Source organism: Balaenoptera borealis, assembly GCF_965194805.1.
Source record: "Balaenoptera borealis genome assembly, chromosome: 14".
NCBI lineage: Eukaryota > Metazoa > Chordata > Mammalia > Artiodactyla > Balaenopteridae > Balaenoptera > Balaenoptera borealis.
The window spans coordinates 83999129-84024303 of NC_138875.1; the positions used below are offsets into that span (position 1 = coordinate 83999129).

General features: G+C 57.8%; 1 protein-coding gene across 3 annotated transcripts; it reads left to right on the forward strand.

Annotated features, from left to right (window-relative positions):
- The first annotated feature begins 82 nt into the window (after positions 1 to 82).
- On the forward strand, positions 83 to 23670 carry SETD1B (SET domain containing 1B, histone lysine methyltransferase). Of its 3 annotated transcripts, none has more exons than XM_082355803.1 (17): positions 83 to 150; positions 903 to 1090; positions 1334 to 1432; positions 2085 to 2355; positions 4442 to 4554; positions 5539 to 6777; positions 10509 to 11336; positions 11804 to 12065; positions 12152 to 12492; positions 12578 to 12683; positions 13279 to 13764; positions 15164 to 16423; positions 17282 to 17448; positions 18591 to 18722; positions 18809 to 18928; positions 19009 to 19146; positions 21025 to 23670. In XM_082355803.1, the coding sequence occupies exons 2-17, from the start codon at positions 917 to 919 to the stop codon at positions 21196 to 21198; spliced, it is 5910 nt and encodes a 1969-aa protein (XP_082211929.1). In that variant the 5' UTR covers positions 83 to 150; positions 903 to 916; the 3' UTR covers positions 21199 to 23670. The 3 variants fall into 3 exon arrangements, with proteins under 3 accessions (XP_082211929.1, XP_082211928.1, XP_082211927.1); XM_082355802.1 differs by lacking the exon at positions 83 to 150 and adding an exon at positions 177 to 406; XM_082355801.1 differs by lacking the exon at positions 83 to 150 and adding an exon at positions 415 to 794.
- Positions 23671 to 25175: the final 1505 nt, after the last annotated feature.

Here is a 25175-nt window from a genome sequence, read left to right on the forward strand (position 1 = left end):
GGCAGTGTGGGAGCGCGAGAGTGAGGGGTGGGGGGCCGCTGGGGCCCGGGGCTTTGGCGGCGCAGCTGCCGCCGCCGGGAGAGTGCCTGGGGAAGCGGCGAGGAAGGAGAGGGGAGGAGGAAGAGGAGGAGGAGGAGGAAGAGGAGGAGGGTGAGCGCTCGGGTCGGGCTCCTTAGCGGTGTATTGTGGGATGTGCGGCTACTGGGAGCCGAGCCTCCGCCGCCAGCCGCCTCCCGGGCAGCAGCAGCAGCAGCAGCAGAGGCGGCGGCAGCAGCTCCGGGCCCGGCAGCCGCGGCGGCGGCGCTCCCCCCCTCCCGGCCCCCCGTCCGGCCGCCCCGGCCTCGGTTCCCGCGGGGGACACCATGTACTGGCTGGCGGCGCAGGGAGGCCGGCGCCCGGCGGGGATGTAAGCGCGGCTCGGGGAGGGAGAGGCCGCTGCCGGCAGCCGGGCGGCCCGAGCCCCCAGCCCCCAGCCCCAGCCCCGGCCCCCGCTCCGGCCGAGCGGTCGGGCGGGCGGGCGGCGCCAGGCCTGCCGCGAGCCCCGCGCCCGAGCCGGGCGGAGCGAGCGAGCTAGCGCCACGCCGGGCGACCGGGCGGGCACCATGGGCCGGAGCCCGGGTCCTCCGGGTGCCCCGGGCCCCGCCAGTCTGCACCAGGGGCCCCCGGGAGCCCCTCGCAGCCGCCCCGAGATGGTGGCCGAGCGGGCGGGCGCCTAATTCTCCGGAAGGGTTATTCTCTCGCTCCATTCTTATTTTGGGGGGAGCCAGCGAGACAGCTCCTTTTGGGGCGCGCTGGTAAGGTGGGAGGGGGTGGGGGCTGGACGATTTGATTCCTTCGCGTGTGTGTAGAAGCGGCCGCCGCCGCCACCGCGGCGGAGACGACAACAACTTGCTCGTTTTCAGGTTGGGTTAACGGCATGGAGAACAGTCACCCCCCCCACCACCACCACCAGCAGCCCCCGCCGCAGCCCGGCCCTTCGGGCGAGAGGAGGAACCACCATTGGAGAAGTTACAAGTTGATGATTGACCCGGCTTTGAAAAAGGGGCATCATAAACTGTACCGCTACGATGGGCAGCATTTCAGCCTGGCGGTGAGTAGCCGGCGCGCCTCCCCGCCGCCCGCACCCACCCTCCGAGCCGTGCCGAGGAGGGTGGGGGCGGAAGGGTCCGATCGGCCCGGGGACCCCCCTCCTGACCACCCGGCCAGCTGTCAGCCGGGTCCGCAGTCCTGGAGTTTGACAAGTGCCTGGAGAAGGGGGGGGGGCTTGCCCCTGTCCCTGGGGAGTGGGACCAGGACACCCATTCCGCCCCCCCCCCCCGCTTCCTCCCCACAGATGTCCAGCAACCGCCCGGTGGAAATTGTCGAAGATCCCCGGGTCGTCGGGATCTGGACCAAAAACAAGGAGCTGGAGCTGTCGGTGCCCAAATTCAAGGTAGGGCCCCTCCCCCCTGCCCCGCGCCCCCTTCCCCCTGCCCCGCGCCCCTTCCCCCTCTCCCCAAGCCCCGAATTCGAAAATACCGCCAGGCTTGACCGAGCCCAGCCGGATTCTGAGTTCCCGCCGTCCGGGGCCTGGGAAGTTTTGGCGGGGAGGGGGAGATTGCAAAGAGAGGGGTGTCCCCTCTCGGCTACTGTAAACAGAATAACACTCGGTGAAACTGTAATCAAGGCGCTGATACAGTATCCTGCCCACCCAGCTGGGGGCTCCGGGTCCCCACCTGGCTCCTGCCAGCTCAGGGGCTCGGCCCTGGGACCCGCCCCCCTTCCCAGCCTTGTGGCTTGAGGGGGACAACTTCCTAGCCCAAGGGGTCGCCCCTGCCCTGGCAGCAGGGAGAGGAGGCTAGAGTGGGGGGTGGGGAAAGAGAAACTGTTTCTTTTTCCCCTTTCCTTTCGAACCCAGAGGACTTCCACGTTCCAAACGATTTAATCCTCCGCTTCCCGGGCCCGCCCGCGTGCATTTTTTTTTTCCAAAAAAAATTTTTATTTTCTACCTTTCATTGTTTTCAAAGGGCGGGCGAGTGGGGAATTTTGTGTTTTCCCTTCGGTTTCAGTGTTCTCAACCTCCCTTCCCCCTCGTCCCCTGCCAGATCGATGAGTTCTATGTGGGCCCGGTGCCTCCGAAGCAGGTGACATTTGCCAAGCTGAATGATAACATCCGTGAAAACTTCCTGAGGGACATGTGCAAGAAGTATGGGGAGGTGGAGGAGGTGGAGATTTTGTACAATCCCAAGACCAAGAAGCACTTGGGCATCGCCAAAGTGGTCTTTGCCACGGTCAGGGGAGCCAAGGAGGCGGTTCAGCACTTGCACAGCACTTCGGTCATGGGCAATATCATCCACGTGGAGCTGGACACCAAAGGTGAGTGGAGGCCCGCTCAGGACAGCCACCGTGGAGGAGCCACAAGACCTGTCAGTGTGACCCCCTCCTCTCCCAGAGCCCCTCTTGCAGTGGTGGGGAGCCCCTCACTCTTCCTTAGGTGCCCCCTTACAACCTTTTCTTTCGCCCCCTCCTGAGGGTAGAGTCACGTGGAGCTAAATGTGTTGTCTGTTGCTAGGAGACAAGCTATAATTTACCAAATGTGCCGGTCCTTGGCCACTGAACCCCAAGGGACCACCCGGAGGCTTCCCCACCGCTGACACCCCCTCGGGCCCCGCGCGGAGCCCTGGTGGCCTGAGTTTAGGCGGTCCCCAGTGTTGCCGTCTGTGTTAGGAGAGAAGGCAGGGTTCGTTTATTTGTGGGGGGAGGCGCTGAGGGAGAGCCACTAGGACGCCTTTAAATACCCAAAGAGTATGTCCCTCCACTAAAAAGAGAGTCCTCCAGGGATCTGGAGTGCCCCTCCCCCACAGGCCGCCCCTTCCCCTTGGAAGTGGGAACCAATCTGGGCCTAGAGTGTGGTTTCATTGATAATGCTCCCGTTGGAGCTGGGCGGGCTGCTCTCGGTGCTCTAGGGTTGACACTGTGTCTTCCCTCCTCTTTCTTAAAGAGACAGCACCACCTCCCAAGCAGCGGAATCCCGCTCTGTGCTCACTGAGCCTCTGAGCGGCTGCTGGGAGAGCCGGGCTGGGGAAGCCATACCTCCCACCCTCAGGGTCCTGGGAGGCTTCTCCTCCGTGCTGGCTGGGGGGCTGGCAGGACTCTAGGGCATCCCGTAAAGTTTGCCTGTGGCCTCTCTAGAGAAGTTCCTACCAATACAGAAGAAAGTGCCGGGTGCTCTGAGGCCCAGCCAGCCCTGTGACTGGGCAGAGACTGTTGGGTCCAGAGCCCCTGGGACGTCCCCTGGGAGACCCTGCATGGGAGGGTTTAGGTGAGTGGCTTCCAGAGGTTTCGTGAGCACGGGGTTTAGGGGCAACCCGGGCATACCAAACCCAAGACTGGAAAATCTAAACCTTTCTTTTTCGCCTTTAATAATGAGCACATATGGACTGAGTCTCTAAGACCTTGCTTGGGGATGCAGAAGGACACTGCTCCTGGGTGGGCACAGTTATCCTATAAACTCTTGCCAAACCTGTCCCTAATTCTGAGGTTCCTCAGGGCACAAGCCAGTTTCCTGTTCCAGCCACAGCGCCCTTCACCTCCCTTCTCTAGTTTCTCACGTCTCTGTTGGGGAGACCCCTTGGGTGGTTGCAGGCTGATCTCTCCCTGAGAATCAAATGTAGAGCCCCTCCCCCATCACATGCCCATTTTAAGGAGCAGTCAGCCCTCACCAAAATTTCATTTCTGCAAAAAAAAAGAAAAAAGAAAAGGCCCTTAGAGACTGCCACCAAGTTTGTATTTCAAGAAAGAGACCGGTAAAAAGTAGCTCAAGGAATGCGTCTCCTTTGCATATGTAAGCAGCTGCCTCAGAGGGCTCTATAAATATCGATAATCTGGCCCCCTGGTCTATAGAGGCCTCTCTCTGCCATGGGGTGGGGCTGGGGTGGAGGGTTACCAGACGTGGCTCAGTGGGACGGGGGAGGACCATGTGGAGTTCACAGTAACCCAGTACCAGAGTGCATTTTACAAACTGACAGTCACCTGAGAGAGTTAACAACAAAACTGTCACTCCTGTGTCACTGGGTTTCCTCTTCACTTGCTATAAGGCCCTGGATGTTAAGTGGGAAGGTGAGAGGATGGGGATTACCTCTTTCTTTGGGTGGCATGGCCCAGGTGACAGTAAGGGGCTTTGTGTTGGGGCTGGCATTTCTGTATTTGGGGGAGTCCCAGTGCCACGAGGCATTAAATTCTGAATCTCAGGATCAGAAAAATCATACAGTTTAGCAGCTTCATTGAACAGATAGGACTCCTGAGTGAGGTACAAAGAGAGAGAAGTGGGAACTTGGTCAGGGTCACTTAGCTTCCCTAGGCTTGGGGTCCCAGGCACAGGGGCCCCACAAGGATGCCCACCTGTGCGGGCTGCCCCATCCTGGAGCCTCACTGAGTCCTCCCTCCCTTGCCTTTTCCCCAGGGGAAACCCGCATGCGGTTCTATGAACTGTTGGTCACGGGCCGATACACACCCCAAACCCTCCCAGTGGGCGAGCTGGACGCTGTCTCTCCAATCGTGAATGAGACCCTGCAGGTGGGTTTATGGCTGTCAGTCCTTCCCTCACCTCCCCACCCCATCACCCGCTCCCTGATGTGGCCCCCACCCCACTTCACCATCTCCGGTGTCAGACACCAGGAAAGGAGCCTGGCTATGCCCACCAAGGCTTCCAGCAGTGGGTCTGAAAGCCCTGTTTGCCAAAGCTCTCCTCTGGCGCGGCCCCCAGCCCTCTCCCTGCACACGCTGGGATTCCCATCCCAGAGATCCAGAGTCCACGTGCTTTCCACGTTAACGCTGAAACACTGCTGTGTCCAGGGTCCTAGCGTCTGGTGTCCCCTGCACCCCTCTACCCCTGCCCCCAGAAAGCCGAGTTCAAGTCCCTCCTTCCAGAGCAAGATGGATTCCTTCCCCAACCACTGCCTCCCAGGACCTCACCTGGACCACCATCTCATGGGGAGGTTCTCATCCCAGCTCCTACCCCAGCATCAACCCAGCCACCCTCTGGAACAGCTTTTCCAGAGTGAAGAGTCTTCGCTTACTTGCTGGTCAGCTGTTTATCAGGCACTTTATGTGTTACACTATTTAAACCCTAAAACATCAAGAGGTTGGAGGGACAAGGCCCTTGGCCACCCCCTCACTTCCAAGACCATCGTCTGCTACCTCTACCTGGAAGGTCTTTGATATCTGACAGCCTGGGGCAGGACGGAAATCCCAGTTCAAACCAAGATGTCAGGGTCTTATCTTTACTCTGCTTTAAGGATTAGGAAAAACCCTCAAGGTTCTCTGAGGATAATTGGCTACCCCAAGATTAGAGAAGGTGAGGACCATCCAGACACTCCTCTTTAATCTCCCCCCTTCCCCCCCACCCCCGCCGCCGCTTCCGTTCACTATGCTGCAGTTCTAGAGTCACCAGTTTGGCTCCGAGCTCCCCGGTAGCTGGAGTGAGAGGGGAAAACAGTCCCATTCTATTGCACGTTTTTCCCCCAGTGATCTCAGACCTATCTCTCTTTCTCTCTCAAGCTGTCAGATGCCCTGAAGCGCCTCAAAGATGGTGGCCTGTCTGCAGGCTGTGGCTCTGGCTCATCCTCTGTCACCCCCAACAGTGGTGGGACACCCTTCTCCCAGGACACTGCTTATTCCAGCTGCCGCTTGGACACGCCCAACTCCTACGGACAGGGCACACCGCTCACGCCGCGCCTGGGCACCCCCTTCTCGCAGGACTCCAGCTACTCCAGCCGCCAGCCCACGCCCTCCTACCTCTTCAGCCAGGACCCCACAGCGACCTTCAAGGCTCGGCGCCACGAGAGCAAGTTCACGGACGCCTACAACCGCCGCCACGAGCATCATTATGTCCACAACTCTTCTGCAGTCACCGCAGTGGCAGGGGCCGCAGCCACCTTCAGGGGCTCCGTGGACCTCCCATTTGGGGCAGTCAGCAGCAGTGGGGGCAGCAGTGGCCCTCCATTCAAGGCCCAGCCACAGGATTCAACCACGTTTGCCCACACTCCACCGCCTACCCAAGCAGCCTCCGCTTCTGGAGTCCCATTCAAGTCGGCTTTCTCTCCGTATCAGACTCCTGTGCCCCCTTTCCCCCCGCCCCCCGAGGAGCCCGCTGCCGCAACCCCCTTTGGGGCCCGTGACGGTGGGGAGTTCCGGAGAGTACCTGTGCCCCCGCCCCTGCCACCCACTGAGCCCCTGACGAAGGAGAAGCCAGGCACGCCGCCTGGACCCCCGCCCCCTGATGCCAACAGCATGGAGCTGGGCGGCCGGCCGACCTTCGGCTGGAGTCCCGAGCCCTGTGACAGTCCTGGTACGCCCACGCTGGAGTCGTCGCCTGCAGGGCCGGAGAAGCCCCACGACAGTCTGGACTCACGGATCGAGATGCTGCTGAAGGAGCAGCGCACCAAGCTGCCCTTCCTTCGGGAGCAGGACTCAGACACCGAGCTGCAGATGGAGGGCAGCCCGATCTCCTCCTCCTCCTCCCAGCTCTCCCCACTGGCCCCCTTTGGCGCTAACTCTCAGCCTGGCTTTCGAGGCCCCACACCACCCTCCTCACGCCCATCCAGCACCGGCCTGGAGGACATCAGCCCCACACCACTGCCCGACTCGGATGAGGATGATGAGCTTGACCTGGGCCTGGGGCCCCGGCCCCCACCCGAGCCAGGCCCCCCAGACCCTACCGGTCTTCTGGGTCAGACAACTGAGGTGGCCTTGGACCTGGCTGGAGACAGGACCCCAACCTCAGAGAAGATGGATGAGGTACCATGATGTCTGTCCATCTCTGTCTGGGATTGGTTTTGTCTGTCTTGTGGCTCCCTCTTTCCTCCTTGAAACATCCTCCCCTTAGGATAACTAGCTAAGACACAGAAGCAGCAGGGCTGGGGCAGCCAAAATAACAGATCAAAAATAAAAAGAGAATGAAAAGAGGATACGAAAAGCACCAGGGGCTGTGACTGAGCAGCTGGTTTGCTCTGAGCTCCCTAGCAGCTTTGGTGAAAAGGGAAACATGACCTAGATCTGTTGCTCTCCTTACTAGGTATGGGAAGTCAAGACCTTTTTCTGGGGATAAATTCTGACTTGAGCTTCTTTGGTTGGAGTTTGCTGAGATCCCAGAGAGTTGGACTGTGGTGATGGTTTTGGGCCTCCTTCTCTGTTGGGTGGCTGGGACCTGATCAGGACTGGTCCTGACACTCAGGCAGATTTGGGAAGAGGGATCAGCCAGAGTGTTCTGCTGAGCTAGGTCAGGTGGCAGCTCTGGAGCACTGTCTCCTAGAACCTGGTGCCCTCTGAAGAGATGGGAAACCGTGGTGGGCAGGGAGGACATTGAAATGTTCCTTCTCCCTCTCCCCCTGCCTCCAGGACTGAAGGAGTTAAGGGTTAGCCCAGGGGGAGGGCCACAGCCAGAAGCAGGCAAAGTTAACCACCCCCCACCCTCTGCCCACCCAGAGATCCTCCTCTGGCGTCTCACTGCAGCCTGAGGGTCGGGGTGGGTGCTGCTGCATGCCACATTCCCTTGGGGGAGGATTCGGTCATCTTCCTTGGCTCTGCTCCTCCCCCCTCCTGGTCCAGGCACCTGCCCTGGCCCTCCTGGAGACCTGCTTTGGAACCTGTGGGCCTGGCAGGCATGAGCAGCCAGGAGCTCAGACAGAGCTCTGTGCCCCTGTGGGCGGTAGGGAGGAGGGTCCCTCCTCCCCAAGTCCTTTGATTAGGCCGATTTGGCTGCCTCAGGGAGGAACAGAGAGGAACTTGGCTTGCCTGGGAGGGGACTGCAGGTGGCTGGGGCTCCTGGGGGCCTCCAGGCTGTTCTGGGGAAGTGGTTTCTGGCGCTAAGGGGTTCAGGCAGGGAGAGCTGACAGGTGTGCAGAGGTGGGGGGCGGGCTGCTGGTCCTGCTGCCATCCTCCCTTCTTCCCTCCCTCTCCTGCCTGAGGTCAGGGGATGTTTGTTTAACCGTGCTCACTGGCTGATCCAGGGCTGGGAAGCCCAGAGGAGCCAGAGGGAATGGGCTTTCCCACGGTGTCACTGTAGGAAAGGGGAGACTGAGGCCCAGAGAGCTGGGGTCGGGGATGCCCCGGGACATCAGCCCAGGGAAGCCCGGGAGTACTGATAACCTCCAAGATGGCCCTCGGGAGCCCCCTGCTGACAGTCGGGAGAGCAGCTCCCGGGTTCCTCCGGCCTGAACCCGAGGGAATCCCAGCCTAGGCTGACCACACAGGAGAGCAGCACAGGGGGACACTCCCTTTCTTCACAGAGGCTGATGGTTAAAAGTTCCGGCTCCAGTCCTTAAGTCTTGAGCCCCACCTCTGTCACTTACTGGTCATGTGGCCTTAGGGAAGTTACTTTCCCTGTCTGAGTCTCAGTTTCGTCATCTGTGAAATGGGATAGTGAGAGTAGCTGCCTCACACTAATCTCGGCTTGAGTGAGGTGCTGTATGGGAACCTCCAGCCAGGCACGGCTGGAGCTGAGGCCGAACACTCAGCCACCAGTTCCCGCCGGTTCTCGCCCCCCGGACTCGGACGCGGGAGGGGCGGAGGGAGGGGCAGGGCCTCGGGCCGGGCTGGATCCGGGTCTCCTTGTGATTGGCTGGCGGCCGGTGCCGGCGTTAACCCTATGCGTGCTGCGCCTGCGTGCTGGGCGCTGTCCAGGACTGATCTGGCGCTGTCCCTGGGTATCTGCCTGAGCCTGCCACTGCCTCCCTCAGCATGTGTGTGGGACCCTGAGAGGCAGAGTGTGTGTGTCTGTAGAGGGGACAGAGCAAAAGCAAGAGCTTTCTTCTGCTGCCTTAGGTTTGGTTTTCCTCTTCTCTCTCCCCCGCCCCCCATTTCCCTTTGAAGCCTCCCTCACCTGTACGTCCGACCTCTGACCTTACAGCCTGCACAGACCCTGCCCCCTCAGCCTTCAAATGCACTCCCTGTCCCTGGTAACCTACAAAGGCTCTGTCTTCCCAGCCATGTTCATCCAGGGCAGGGCCTGAGCCCCCTTCTCGCCTCGGGTCCTGACACAAGAGCCTGGGGGTAGCCCATCCCTCCTCTCCCCACCCCTGCTTTGCCTTCTTGCTCCACCTCTACCTTGTGGACCCCATGTCCCCCTCCAGTTCCAGGCATGTGCATCCAGCTCCCCAAAGCCCCATGTCTGAATGAAAAGGGGCCCTTTCCCATTTCACAGCCAGGTCATGCTCGACTCCTCCCATTCACCTGGTGCCACGGTCCTCGATTCCCACAACAGCCCCCTGACGCCTCACTCCGCAGGCACCCTGGGCTTGCATCCCAGCTCTCTGACTGGCTGTGCCTCTTGGGCCAGTGATTGATGTATAGCTCTCTGAGTGTGTTTCCTCAGCTGTCAGAAGGGATTGGACTAGAGCCCTGCCTTGTGAGGTTAGGGTGCAGATGAGAAATACGAGATATTATGTGCTGACTACACTCAGCCCCACCGCGGCCCGTACTAAGACTATATGACAAGAGTAACTAAGGAAAAATGTAAAGACATACCTCCTATTCGTGCACTCTTACTACTGCTAAAACGCCCCCCCTGCTCGTGTCACCTTCTCTGCCAGGCCCTCTCTGCCACAGTGAAGACTACAGGCCAACTGGGAACAAAGGCCAGTGAGCCACTTCCTGGTTCAAACCCGGGCTCCATCTCTTAGTGGTTGTGTGGCCTGGGCAAGTTACTTAAGTTCTCAGTGTTCCAACTTCCTCATCACTAAAACTGGTGATAACAGACCTACTTTACAGGGTTGTTCTGAGGATTAACTGAGTTAACGTATGTAAAGTGCTTAGAAAGGTGCCTGGCCCGTAGAAAAGGCTACAGAAGTTTTAACTATTAGTATTATCTTCTCTGAATGCAAATTGAAACATAGAAAAGGCTACAGAAGGTTTAACTATTAGTATTATCTTCTCTGAATGCAAATTGAAACATAGAAAAGGCTACAGAAGTTTTAACTATTAGTATTATCTTCTCTGAATGCAAATTGAAACAGAGTATCTCAAATTGAAACAGAATCTTTTTCCCTCTTGACGCCTCACTCCCCTTCCCGGCTTGCTTTTTCTCCATGAAGGACTATATATTTCACATTCTTCCTAGTTATCCTTTGCCTTGTCCCTCCAGAAGTTCAGCTCCAAGAGAGCAAGAATTTCGTCTGTCTTGTTCACCACTGTGTTCCCAGCACCTGGAACAGTGCCTGCTACACAGCAGGTGCTGAGCAAATGTTTGTTGAATGAATGAATGAGTGAATCTGCATGATAACCCCGTGAGGCAGGTACTATGGTGCTCATCATGCAGATGGGGAGACTGAGGCTTAGAGAGATTAAACGACTTGCTCGAGGCCACGTGGCTGGGAAGGGAGGGGACCAGGATCAGAACTGCGGAAGCCACGTTGCTCGCTAGTCTTGCAGAAGGCTTCTTCTCTGACCTTCCGGTGTTCAGCAGGGGGATCTGGGAGCCTGCTGGGCCGCCCGGGCTCACCCTCACCTCTCTCTCCTTGCTCTCCCTGCAGGGGCAGCAGTCCTCGGGGGAGGACATGGAGATCTCAGATGACGAGATGCCCTCGGCCCCCATCACCAGCGCTGACTGCCCCAAGCCCATGGTGGTGACCCCCGGGACGGGGGCTGTGGCAGCTCCCTCCGTGCTGGCCCCGACCTTGCCGTTGCCCCCGCCCCCTGGCTTCCCACCACTGCCCCCGCCCCCACCGCCTCCCCCGCCCCAGCCCGGCTTCCCCATGCCCCCTCCTCTGCCCCCGCCCCCGCCCCCACCGCCCCCAGCCCACCCCGCTGTGACAGTGCCCCCGCCACCGCTGCCAGCACCGCCGCCCGGTGTCCCACCCCCGCCCATTCTGCCGCCGCTGCCGCCCTTCCCGCCGGGGCTGTTTCCCGTGATGCAGGTGGACATGAGCCATGTGCTGGGCGGCCAGTGGGGCGGCATGCCCATGTCCTTCCAGATGCAGACGCAAATGCTGAGCCGCCTGATGACGGGCCAGGGCGCTTGCCCCTACCCGCCCTTCATGGCCGCCGCGGCCGCAGCCGCCTCCGCTGGGCTGCAGTTCGTCAACCTGCCGCCTTACCGGGGCCCCTTCTCCCTGAGCAGCACTGGCCCCGGCCGCGGGCAGCCCTGGCCACCCCTGCCCAAGTTTGACCCGTCAGTGCCGCCACCAGGCTACGTGCCACGCCAGGAGGACCCGCACAAGGCCACGGTGGACGGCGTCCTGCTGGTCGTGCTCAAGGAGCTCAAGGCCATCATGAAGCGGGACCTGAACCGCAAGATGGTGGAGGTGGTGGCCTTCCGGGCCTTCGACGAGTGGTGGGACAAGAAGGAGAGGATGGCCAAGGTGGGTGGGTGGCGCAGCCCTGCAGGGGGGCGGGCGGGCCGGAGGCAGAGACCCGGCCAGGCAGCCTCTCTCCTCCCCAGGCACGGTACTGGCAACACCGCCACCCGGACCCCCAAAGCAGGGTAGTGTGAGTGTTACTTTGTGAAACCGGTGTGTCGATGACACAGGTGTCATCTTCTTACAACGCGTTTCTTTTGGATTCCAACCTCCAAAGTGCGAGAGCCCCTGCTCTGATGCGGGCAGCCGTAGTAGCCGCTTTGCAGGTGAGGAAGCCGAGGGTCAGGGAGGCAGAGTGGGGCCCTGGGGGCGTCCTGAGTAGTCGGCACAAAATGAGGTAGGTTCCAGGAAAGGAAGTGCCCGGTTACCATGTGGCTGTCACTGTTGAGAGGATGGCAGGCTGCTCAGGGGACAGGGCTGGTGGCAGCGCCGTAACCATGGTGACCTCCCCCTCCTCTCTTGCACCCCAGGCCTCACTGACCCCGGTGAAGTCCGGTGAGCACAAGGACGAGGACAGGCCGAAGCCCAAGGACCGCATCGCCTCCTGCCTGCTGGAGTCGTGGGGCAAGGGCGAGGGCCTGGGCTACGAGGGCCTGGGCCTGAGCATTGGGCTGCGCGGGGCCATCCGCCTGCCCTCCTTCAAGGTCAAGAGGAAAGAGCCGCCGGACACCGCCTCGTCCGGCGACCAGAAGCGGTTGCGACCCTCAACCTCCGTGGATGAGGAGGATGAAGGTTTGCGCCCCTCCCCTCGCCGGGTGCTGGGATCTTCTCCTCCGCTGCGCCCCTGGCCCCGCTCTGACAGCCCTCCCTCCCCACAGAGTCTGAGCGGGAGCGGGACCGCGACATGGCGGATGCCCCCTGTGAGCTCGCCAAGCGGGACCCCAAGGGCGTGGGTGTGCGGCGGCGGCCGGCCCGGCCCCTGGAGCTGGACAGTGGCGGGGAGGAGGACGAGAAGGAGTCGCTGTCGGCGTCCTCGTCCTCGTCGGCGTCCTCGTCCTCGGGGTCCTCGACAACCTCACCCTCCTCCTCAGCCTCCGACAAGGAGGAGCGAGAAAGCACGGAGGAGGAAGAGGAGGGGGAGGAGGAGGAGGAGGAGGAGGAGGAGGAAGGCCCCAGGAGCCAGATCTCCTCCTCCTCGACCTCATCCATGTCAGATAAGGTACCGTTCGGGCTGGGGAGGCCTGGGGTGCTGGGCCAGGGGAGGGGGCCCTTCGGCTCACCTTTCCTCCATCCCTCTCCCCCAGGATGACGATGATGAAGACAGTGAAGACAGGGATGAGTCTGAGAATGACGACGAGGACGCAGCCCTGTCGGAGACGAGTGAGAAGGAAGAAGCGGACTCAGATGGAGGTGAGCGGGGCTCCTGGCCCAGCCCGGGGTCCCTCTGCAGAGGGCAGAGCCCGTGCAGTAGTCAGCAATACTTTGGGGGCAAATTTCTTGACTTTGAAGTGTGAACTCAGTAAAACACAAACAGGGCATGCCCTATGATTTCTTTTTCATGAAGTATCCAGAACGGGTCAATCCATAGAGACAGAAAGCAGACTAGTGGTTGCTGGGGTTAGGGGATGGTGGATAGACGGGTGATAGCTAAAGGGAACGGGCTTCTTCTAGACAAGTGCTAGTTGTCTACGTTGTGCATCTACTAAATACCACTGTATCGTTTACTTTAAGATGGTTAGTTTTATGTTATGTGGATTTCACCTCAGTTAAAAAAAATGTGATGACTAGTTAGTACCGACACACACACACACACACACACACACACACACACACACACACACACACACACACACACACACACACACACACACACACACACACACACGCCCCCACATACCTGAGGGCCATGTTCAGCCCGGCGCCGCCAGTTGTGAGACCTTTGGCGAAGTACCTGGCTGGAGCACAGCAGATAATGACAGGGCCCCTGCCTGTGTCCCCCGCCCAGAGGAGACAGTGAGCATCGCCACCTCCAAGGCTGGAGCTGAGTCCTCCAGTGAGAGTTCTGAGTCTTCTGACTTCGAATCAAGCTCCGAGTCCTCCTCATCACCCTCAGAAGATGAAGAAGAGCTGGCAGCGGGGGAGGAGGAGGAGGAGGAAGATGAGGAGGAAGGGGTGGAGGCAGCTGCCGATGAAAGCATGGCTCCCGCTGCTCCTGACGAGGACTTTGAGGACATGGCCACAGGAGCATCCGCGACGGAGTCACTGGTCCCAGAAGAGGAGGTGGACGTCGAGGCTGAGGACGAAGCCTCCGAGGCTCGGACCCCGATGCTGGAAGAGCCCGCCTTGCCTGTGGGTGTCGAGGAGCTGGCTGGCTGCAAGGAGCCCCCCGACGAGCCAGGCCTGAACCAGGAGGGGGCCAGGTTGCTGTCTCCAGAGCCCCCTGCTGGAGAGATGGAGGCCCGGCCCCTGCCATCCCCGGAGCCCACCCCAGGTAACACTTGCAGCCCCTGGGAGGGCGGTGGGCATGGAAGCAGGATGTCCTCACCATGAGAATGAGCCCAGGCTCCTTTATGCTAATCACTTAACCTTAACGAGTCAGTTTCCTCATCTGTACAATGGGATCCGTGGATTGCGCTTCCCCTATGAGGTCATATGGGAGGACAGAGTGAGATGACTTATGATGTGCCAGCATGGAGCCTGGCGCCTGTTAGATCCCAGAGGGGTCTGCTGCTGTCACCACTCCTCTGTCAGTATCTCCCTGGGGTTTAGTCCTTGGACCATTAATTAGTCCCATGAGATGCTCCCAAAAGAGGGGGTATGGGTGCGGGTGCGTACGGTCATTTCAGTGACAGAAAGCAGCAGAGAAGGCCTCGGGGTGCTGGGCCAGTTGAGAGGGGCCATGGACACTGCCCCCTCCACCATCTTGGTGGAGCTGCACAAAGCATGTTAAAGGCTCTAACAACGCTGTCCAATGGAACTTTCTGCAGTGATAGAAACGTGCTGTCCAATGGAACTTTCTGCAGTGATAGAAACGTGCTGTCCAATAGAACTTCCTGCAGTGATAGGAACGTTCTCTCTCTGTCCTGTCCAATACTGTAGCCACTAGACACAGTGTTGCTAAGAGCACTTGAAAGGTGGAGAGTGCCACTGCGGAACAGAATTTGTGATGTTGTCTCATTTTCATTAGTATAAACTTATATAGCCACATGTGGTTAGTTTGTACCTATAATAGTCCTTGAGGAAAGAAACCCATTGTATTTTGTTTAATTCTGTGTTATTTGGCTATAGAACCACAGGTCTTTGAATATTGTTAAACATGTTAATTGAGCCTCTATTGTCGTTCCCAGTACTGTTTTAGGAACTGATAATACAACAGTGGACCAAACAGACAAAAATACCTGGGGCTTACACTCTGGGGCAGGTTGATGGATGACAGCAGATAAGTTAGAAAATGTATTCTATGACAGTAGAGATAAATGCTAGGAGAAAACCTTAAAGGCTCTGACAAGTCCTGCAGCAAAGAGACTTGTTGGATTTTATTTGATAGACCTCATTTTCTTGGTCCATGGAATGTTCTCTGTTCACAGGAACACCGTTCTAAAGACAGTGTCAAGGGCTACAACCATGTCTCCTGCATCTTTGATTTACGCCCACCAGCATTTATCAGACACCTACTGTGTGCCTGACACTGGGCCGGGTGCTGAGCAGTCCTTGAGTGGCTTAGCTGGAGAAGGACAGTCTGTATACTCACAGAACCCCTAGGGACCCAGAGGGTATGGGTGCATACCCAGAGACGTGTCAAGTGCATAGTAGGGCAGCATAAGTAGGGCGCTGAGGGACATCTGAATCAAATAATAATAAAGGTCTGGTTTTTGCCCACCTCTCTGCAGAGAACAACCTGGAAGTGGAGCCTGAGTCCCCGGCGCTGCTCTCCTTACCCCTGCAGCCACCGTTGCCGCCCCCTCGACCACCCCGGCCACCCAGCCCACCACCAGAGCCCGAGACCCCAGACCTCCCACTCCCACCAGTCCCTCTGGAGCCTCCCCATGAGGACCAGCCCCCGCGTACTCCAGGCCTCTGTGGCAGCTTGGCCAAGTCGCAGAGCGCAGAGGCAGTGCCGGCCACACCGAGCGGGGAGCCCCTGCCGTCGGGGGGCAGCAGCGGCCTGCCCCTGAGCTCCCCGCAGCTGCCAGGCAGCCCCTTTTCCTACCCATCCCCATCCCCCGGCTTGAGCAGCGGGGGCCTCCCGAGGACACCTGGCCGGGACTTCAGCTTCACACCCACCTTCCCCGAGCCTGGTGGGCCCCTACTCCTGCCTGTCTGTCCCCTCCCAGCTGGCCGGCGTGATGACCGGTCTGGCCCCCTGGCCTCCTCTGTGCTCCTGGAGACAGGCCTGCCGCTCCCTCTGCCCTTGCCCTTGCCCCTGCCCTTGGCATTGCCCGTACCCGTCCTGCGGGCCCAGACTCGGGCCCCCACCCAGCTGCCACCCCTGCTGCCTGCTCCGCTGGCCCCCTGCCCACCCCCCATCAAGAGGAAGCCGGGCCGGCCCCGGCGATCCCCGCCGGCTGTGCTCTCCTTGGATGGGCCCTTGGTCCGGCCGCCAGGAGGGGCCCCCCTGGGCAGGGACCTCCTGCTTCTGCCAGGCCAGCCACAGACCCCTGTCTTCCCCAGCACCCACGACCCCCGGACCGTGACCCTGGACTTCCGGAACGCGGGGATCCCGGCTCCCCCCCCACCCTTGCCCCCCCAGCCTCCTCCGCCCCCGCCTCCACCACCTGTTGAGCCCACCAAGCTGCCCTTTAAGGAGCTAGAGAACCAGTGGCCCTCCGAGGCCATCCCTCCGGGTCCCCGTGGGCGCGACGAGGTCACCGAGGAGTTCATGGACCTGGCCAAGGTGCGGGGGCCCTGGCGCCGGCCACCGAAGAAGCGCCACGAGGACCTAGTGGCCTCAGCCTCCCCCGAGCTCTCGCCGCCGCAGCCCCTCTTTCGGCCCCGCTCGGAGTTTGAGGAGATGACCATCCTGTATGACATCTGGAATGGCGGCATCGACGAGGAGGACATCCGCTTCCTGTGTGTCACCTACGAGCGTCTGCTGCAGCAGGACAACGGCATGGACTGGCTCAATGACACGCTCTGGGTCTACCATCCCTATATCCTGCCAGGCAGGGTGGGGGGGCCGCACCTCCCGGGATAGCGCACGTCACTGACACTTATGGAGCAGTGTCTATGCTGGCACCGTGCCAGGCTCTGTACAGAGTAATCACTGGCACTTTTAAACACTGCCCTCTGTGCCAGAATTGGCAGGTCTCGGGGCTAAATGTAACAATGTGATTGTACAATGTGACAGAAGCAGGGGCTGACAGAAGGCTCACTCTCCCTGGCCCCCCCCTCATCGCCTAATTTAATCTTCCCAACAGCCTAGTGAGGTAGGGGCTGCTATTATTCCCATTTTGCATCCGAAGAAACCGAGGCTCAGAGAGGTTAAGTTACCTGCCCAAAGTCACACAGCTATGAAGTAGCAGAGTAGAGATTTGAACCCAGGCAAATCTGGCTCCAGAATCTGGGTTCTTAGCCATGATGCCACACCACAGTCGGTTGTTACCACAACCGTATGAAGTTGGCGCTGCCTTTATCCCTGTTGTACCAAATGAGTTTATTGAGCATTTACTCTGTGTCAGGAACTCTGCTAAGCAGCCTAAGCATCTGTAGTCATTCCATGGGGCATCGTAATTACCCCAGTTTGCATATGGGGAAACTGAGGCAGAAGGTGGAAAAAGAAACACACCCAAGGCCATGCAGCTGGGTACCTGTCAGAGTTCCGACCACGGTGGAGTTGGCCAGTGGGCAGGTGCAGGGAAGTGGTGTAGGTGTGGGCAGTGGAGCTGGGCGTCGTTGGCCTCCTGCAGATGGGTCTGAGGGTGGAGAGGCCAGGCCCGGGAGGGCGGGTCTCCAGCTGGACTGGGAGGGGCTCTCCGAGAATGTCCATGTGGCCCTTGACCCACACCCACCCACCAGCCTCTCTTCAGCTAAGAAGAAGAAACGGGACGACGGCATCCGGGAGCACGTGACAGGCTGTGCCCGCAGCGAGGGCTTCTACACCATCGACAAGAAGGACAAGCTCAGATACCTCAACAGCAGCCGCGCCAGCACCGATGAGCCCCCCACGGACACCCAGGTACGGCCATCAGGTGCCTGGACACCCCGGAGCCTCCCGGGCTGGGCAGAGGGTGGGGGCCCTCCTGGAGGGGGTGTCAGGCGCCGGGAGCGGTTGTGGAGCCAGAGGGGCTGGTACACGGAGCACGGAGGGTGCTACTCCCCTGGGTGCTCAAGTGTGAGAGGTGAGGTGAGGGGTGGGCAGGGGAGAGCCTCCGAAGGGTTTTAATCACGGATACAAACAGAGTTGAGTTGCATTTCCAGAAGTTTCCTTCATCTTTAAGGAAATAAATCGGGTAGGTTGGACATGGGGGGCCGTGTGGGAAAAAGTGGATGGGTTTGAAAGACTCTCAGGAATATTTGAACATTAGAAAGTCAAATGGATGGGACTGGGGGCCTGACTGGTTACAGGAGGCAGAATGGGGTGGGACGCTGCTGGGTCCGGCCTTGGGGACTGCGTAGCTGGATGCCAAGCACTGAGGTGAGAAGGAAGGTGGGACCCCCACTTTGGGATGGTTTGAGTTTTGGGGTTTGGGGAACATCCAGGTCGTGAGGTCTGGCAGACAGTTAGATATATGGGTACAGTAGAGAGCTTGGGAGAGGGACGTCTGGTCTGGGGACCTAAATTTAGGCATCATGAGGATGGAAATGTTAACCAAAGGCCACAGCAGGGGTGAGCCGACCCGGGGAGAACATCTGGAGGGGAGTGAAGCTCCAGGTGTCAGTGGTTGGGACAGAGGAAGAGGGAGGCCAAGAGAGGGAAGGGATGCGAGGGTGTTAGGAAGAGCCGTGATTTAGAATGAAGCCACGGGGCGTTAGGTAGATAGACACCCCCCATCTCTGTCCAAAAAGCAGAGATGCTTTCAAATCTAGCTGAGAAGGGAAAAGATGGCAAGAGTGAAGAGAACGCTGCGTCGTCATGTTTAAGATTAGAGGAACTTGAGCACGTTCAGATTCCGACGGGAAGGACCCAGTAGAGGAGAGGTGGCTATTAGGAAAGGACGCCCAGAGCAAGGAAGCTGGGAAGCTAGGGCCACAGAGCTTACGGTGGGGTTGCCAAGGATGGGACGGGGACACAGGTACCCTGCGGCCAGCTCCCCCAGGCGGCCGCACCCCTCTCTGATCTGTCACCCCCCGTCCCCGTCCTTGTACCCATCCTCACAGGGCATGAGCATCCCAGCGCAGCCTCACGCCTCCACACGGGCCGGCTCGGAGCGGCGTTCCGAGCAGCGCCGCCTGTTGTCCTCCTTCACTGGCAGCTGTGACAGTGACCTGCTCAAGTTCAACCAGCTCAAGGTGAGGCTGGGCCCCACCTGGGGTGGCCGGGGTGGCCACAGAATCCGGGACCAGGGCTCTCACCCCCATCCTCTTCCCTCCCCCAGTTCCGGAAGAAAAAGCTCAAATTCTGCAAGAGTCACATTCACGACTGGGGCCTGTTCGCCATGGAGCCCATCGCGGCCGACGAGATGGTCATCGAGTACGTGGGCCAGAACATCCGCCAGGTAAGCGCTGCCGGCCAGGACAGGCGTCGGGGTGGAGCCGCGGCCAGCCCCCGCCCAGACTGAGGCCTCTTCCTGGCCAGGTGATTGCGGACATGCGGGAGAAACGTTACGAGGACGAGGGCATCGGTAGCAGCTACATGTTCCGGGTGGACCACGACACCATCATCGACGCCACCAAGTGCGGCAACTTCGCGCGTTTCATCAACCACAGCTGCAACGTGAGTGCCCGGCTCTGGGCTGCCGCCCCTGCTGCTGTGCCAGGAGGACCCGGAACCCGAGGGCACAGGAACCGGCGCGGCCTCCTTCCTGAGCTCGGGGCCCACGAGGATAGCGGGGAGGGAGGTGGAGGTGTGAGGCCTTATCCGAGGAGCCGTTCTCCTCTGAGCTTCAGTCTTCTCACCTGTAAAATGCGCGTAACGAGACCAGAGGTGCTCATGACGTGGTCCGTACAGCTGGTAATCACGGAGCTCCTTCTCCGTGCTGGGCGTCCTCCGTGCCTCGGGGGCAGTGCTGGCCAGTAGAACTTGCTACAGTGCCGGAAGTGCTCTGCGTCCTTGCTGTCCGCTGATATACACGTGTGGTGTTGAGCGCTTGAAACGTGGCCAGTGTGGCTAAAAAACTGAGTGTTTAATTTAAATTAACTTAAAGAGTCACACTCGGCTACTGACGGCTGACATGGCACGGGTCTGGGTGTGGAGGTGGGCGTTGATAACAAGGGTGGTCCTCTCGAGAAGATAAGCACAGGGAGCTTCAAATGGAGGACAGGTACCCCTGGCTGTGGGTTCAAGTCTTGGCACTGCTACTTAGTGAGCGACCGTAGGCAGGTTACTTCATGTCTTGGTGCTTCGGTTTCCTAATCTGTAAAACTGGGATGATAACAATCCCTCCTCGTAGGTTGTTGGGAGGACCAAGCGGGTTACTGAGGGCAGGCCTTCTGTGCAGATACAGCGGGCGCTCAGTACGTGCCAGCTCACACGACTGTGACTTGATCATACCCTGGGGCCCGTAGGGACTTCGCTGTGCGTCTCCCGTGAGAGCTGAGGGATAAGAGGGAATTACCCGGGTGCGGTAGTGAGTGAGGTGAGGCCTGGGGCAGGGAGGGAGAACACCTGTTTGAGGGGCAGTGGGATGAGGTAGGGGGCAGAGGGCAGGGTGAGAGGATGAGGTTGGCGGGGTTGGTGGTGGCTGGGTCACTCAGCCATGTAAGCAGAGCTGAGAACTTTCTCTAAAAGCCGAGGCCGGCTATTGCCCTGGGGTGACAGGATTTGCTGTCCCTTTGGAAAGATTTCCCTGGCAGCTGGGTCAGGAGTTATTCCGAGTTCAGAGAGGCAGCGGGAGCCGCTGCAGTCCAGGCAAGTGATGACAGAATCAAGAGGCCCTTTGAGGCAGAAGCCGCTGGGCGTGGTGGGCTGGATCCAGTACTGCTGGCGGGGAGGCGGGGGGCAGATGCTTGGGGGACTGGGTGCATGGAATGGCCACTCCCTAGGTTTGAGTTTACTGACTCCCAAGTTGTCTCCTTGAGCTGCCAAAGGTGGATATCAAGCAGCTAGTTGGATCTGGGGGCCTGGAGTGTGGGCAGGCAAACCTTTTCTGTAAAGGGCCAGGTAGTAAGTATTTTTGGCTGTGTGGCCCAGACCATCTCATAGCAACTACTTAACTGCCACTGTAACAAAGGTAGCCATAGGCAATATGTAATGAATGAGCGTGGCCGTGTGCCAATAAAACTTTATTTTCAAGAACAGGCAGCTGGGGGCCGGAGTTCGCTGACCCCTTCTCTAAAGCTCAGAAGTAGGGCCTGGGCTAGAAACATAAATTTGGGGATCACCTGCGGTATAAAAGTAAATTGAATATTTCCCTGCGAAATTTGTTATTATTACAATCATGATTCTTATTTAATATCAGAGACAGGGGGGCCTGGTCCGCCAGATGGGGAAGCCGAGGCCTAGGGCAGGTGGCCAGTGGGCAGTGGGGTCGTGGGGCCAGTACATCAGGCCTTGAGCAGGGGCTCGGTTGGGTTTGGGGGACTGCGGTCAGGGAGGGCCCGGGTGGGGTCCCAGGTGGGTCGGCTCACCCTCCCCCCCACATCCCACCCACAGCCCAACTGCTATGCCAAGGTCATCACCGTGGAGTCGCAGAAGAAGATCGTCATCTACTCGAAGCAGCACATCAACGTCAACGAGGAGATCACCTACGACTACAAGTTCCCCATCGAGGACGTCAAGATCCCCTGCCTCTGTGGCTCCGAGAACTGCCGGGGGACCCTCAACTAGGCCCGGTGCCTGGGGATGTCAGCCGCCCCCGGCGCCCGAGCGTGGACCCCTGGCCCCGGGGCCAGACCCCACCTCCCACCCCCATTTCAGGTGCTGTCCCTCTACCCAGCAGCCGTGCCAGGGCCTGGCGCCCCCAACACTACCCCCAGGACCCACCGCAGCTCCGGCCCCTCAGTGGGAAAGGGCTTCTCTGTCTCTCAGCCCATGTCTCTTTCACTTTTTTAAAGAAATGCTCCTTTCGGGACTTTGGTTTCCGGTGTAAATGTCTCCCCCCACCCCCCTACCTCCCTGGCCGTGTCCCCTTCCTCCACCTCTTTCTCTCCGTCTTCTCTGTCCCGCCTTCCCTTCCCCGTCAGCCTCTTCCCATGAATGCTGCTACGTTGTTTTCGTCTTCTCATTCTTTTCTTCCTCTTCATAAGAAAAGACGCTTTAACCGATGAAATGTGAAGGCAGAATCAGAGAGCGGGGACCCCGGCGTGGTTTGATGGTGTGTCGGCCCACGTTCTGGAACCCTCCGGGCCCGGGCGCCGGGCCAGGTGCTGCAGAGGAGGGGGGTCGGGCCAGGCGGCTTTGACCTCAGAACACTACGGAAGGCCCCCCCTCTGCCGGTGGACTCAGTGAGAAGACCCCCCCCCCTCTTTCCGACCCCCCTCCAGTCTGTTCCTTCCCCAGGAGCCTGGGGGTGCCTTCCCCGCTCCCGCTCCCGCAGCAGACCCTGGTGGAGCCAAGCTGGTCCCAGGCAGGAATTTCCCCTCGGGGCTCTCCCTGCCGCGCCACACCCCTCCACCCCCCAAATCTTGGGTTCAGTGTTTACTTTCTCATTCAAATGCCAGCGGGGGGGAGCGGGGCTGGGCGGGGGGGCGCTGGAAAGGTTGTGTTTACTTACCCTCTCCTGCCCTCACCTTCACCCCCAGGGGAGAGAAGCACCTCCCACCAGGGCAGGCAGTCCGAGTCCCGCCACTGCCACTACGGGTGTCTGACCGAATGCGTGTGGCGTATTTTTGTTTGCTTATAAGCTTCACCCGCTCGCCCCAAGCCCATAGCCTGACTCACCCTGCCAGCAAGCCCCTCGCCCCAGGAAGTCAAGAGCATATTTATTTTCAGAGTGAGAAGATTTATTTCTCCCAGAGAAAGGAAAATCTTGGAAAAGATTTAAAAACTCAGATCTACGTCTGACAGGTTTTTGGTTTTTTTTTTTAACCCTTGGCATCATCTTCTTTAGAGTTCCTTTCCATGGATTTTTTTTTTTTTCTTGTGCGTGTATAAAATCAAAACGAAGGGGAAAAAAATAGGTTTTTGAAGTTCAGAACAGATTTCTGTACATAGGCTGCCATAAAGGACTTTTTTTCGGGAACATTGTTTCTTGTAGAAACATGTGGGAAGACTTTTTTGCTTATTTCTTTGTACTTCCAAAAAACCACACACACACACACACACACACACACACACACAAGCAAGTCCCCCGCACCCCAGGAAGCAAAGCAGGCATGTAAATAATTTATGGAAAGTGACTGTTGTGACCAGAAGTCATCCTCACCAAGACGGGAGAGCTCCCGGCGGGGCTGCCCCCGACCCCGGAGCCTCTGGTATCTCAGCTTGTGTCAAGCTTGTTATCATGTAAATTCTGTACAAAGAATTGTTATTTTTCTCTTTTTTTTTTTTTGTCGTTGATGGTTTTGTTGTGTTTTTCTTTTTTTTTTTTTTCAATTTCTTTACCCCATGCCCTCTCTGTTTGAGACTATGCCCACCGGTTTCAAGGTCCATGAAATCGGTGGCATTAAGACATGGAGGGGGACCTGGGCACAGCGGCAAACTTCTCTTCCTTTTGCGGTTTTCTGCCTCATTGTGCAACTGAGGAAATATTTATTTTTCACATGAGGAAATGTGTAGTTTGTAGAGACGACCGATTTAAGTTACTTCTGCAGCCCCCAAGGGGCTGTCTTCAGTCTGTCCCCTCCTCCCGTAAAAGAAGTGGGGCGGGGGGAATGTGAGGAAACCAGGGTCCAGGGTCCTGCCTCACCCCTCACCCTGGCCTCACCTTGCCCAACCAGCCTTCCCTAAGGGCGAGCAAGGGCCTGGACCCTCCCTGTCCCCAGGAACCCCCGTCCCACCCCTGAAATGGCTTGCAATAGCCAGAAATGTGTCAACTCATTTTTCTTTCAATGCCTTCATTTTCATTGAACAAACCTCTGCTTTTGAAGAATTGGGGGTTTCTGCTTTTTCTTTTTCTTGTCCCTGCCCCCCCCCACCGCCTCCCTCCTCCAGCAAAGAAGAGAACCCATAAGTTTTAGGGATGTTTGTGCATATAGACTCTCATCATACGTAACTTGTTTTGAAGAGAAGTGTTTCCGTTGTGGGTGTGTCTTGCTGTAAATATTTGTTCATATTTTTGTGAATTCAATACTATGTACCATTGTATTATAGTAACTTTTATAAAGCAAACCATAAATATACTGACTTTTCTTACAGATACGCCATCTCCCTTGCTCTCCTCTCTCTTTCTTCTCCTCCTTCTTTCTTTCTGTTGGGGACACACCCTTCTCGCTAAGGAGCGGGTGCTCCGGTAGTCAGGGGTAGGGGTGGAAGGAGCTAGGTGGGGTGTGAGCCATTCAGACCATCTGCTTTTTTAAAAACATATATTTTTTTTTCTTCCACTTTTTTTGAGCTATAATTGACATACAGCACTGTAAGACCAGCTCTTCTTAAACTCTAAGCCTGTAGGTGGATTCTTTGAACTGGGACAAGTTATAGTCAGGCTAGACCTTCCACAGCTTTCAAGTTTTCCTTCTAGAACTCTTCTTAGAACCTTAGGTATCTAACACTGCTAATGGTCTACAATTAAAGGAAACAAGATCAAATATCCTATTTCTATGACTAGAAGATGTTGGAAAGGTGGTACCTCAGAAATGATTAACACTAAGGAGACATCACTCTGGTCTGTGAGGCAGGAGGGGGCTGATAAAACAGTCACCAGTTGAGAATTAAATGTATGCAGTGTTGTGGGTATTCCACAGGTTCTGTGCCCCATAGGTCTCAACTCTGCCTGATCCAGTGGTGGGGTAACTGAGGGACCCACAGAGAGTTTGTTAGAAGATGTCCACTTACCTTTGAGAAGGACAGGCTCAGAACCTCAGCAAAAAGCAGCATGACTGAAAAGAAGCTCACTTCTTACTAAGGAAGCGCAAATTATACCATGATACCACTTCCCCTGTCAAGTGGCAGATACCAATGTTGGTGAGCGCGGGGTGAGGGGCACTCACGCACCGTTAGTGGAAGCATTAGTTGCTGCAACCTTTAGGAGGAAAAATTAGATATTAATGATCAATACTTAAAATGCACATAAACTCTTGGCCCAAATGTTCCACTGTCAGGAATTGAACCTGAGAGCCACGAGCAGGCAAGGATACTGTACAAGGACGTTCTTTGCAGCCTTACCTGTGAGCAAAGAAATGAAGGTAAGGGAAAGTGTCTCTCATTGGTGGGCTGTTTTCTTGGAATTGTCCATCCAGACAGGTGGACACCACTAGAGTTGGATTCGTGGGAACAGAAAAAGAGTTGACAGGCACGGCCAGAAAAGAGAAGGTAGGGGCAGCTGCTGGCCATTCGCTTATTCATTCAACCAATATTTATTGAGCACCTACTATGTGCCAGGTACTCCTCTAGGCACTGGGGCTACAGGAGTGGAGAAAACACGCTTCCTGTCTTCAAAGTGATTGTGTCCTTGTGGGTGAGTCAGGCAAACATGAAGAATAAATGCTATGATAAGGAGAAAAATAGCTATGAGAAGGGGGTGTCAGTGGGAGAGAGGCGAAATTTTAAACAGGGTGGTCAGGGAAGCCCACTTACCTGACACGTGTAGAAAACTCAAAGGAGAAAAGGGAGTCAGCCCTGTGGAGACCCGGGTCAAAGGAGATAGGGAGTTAGCCTGTGGAGACCTGGGGGAAAGGTATTCCAGGCAGAAGGAACAGTGAGTGCAA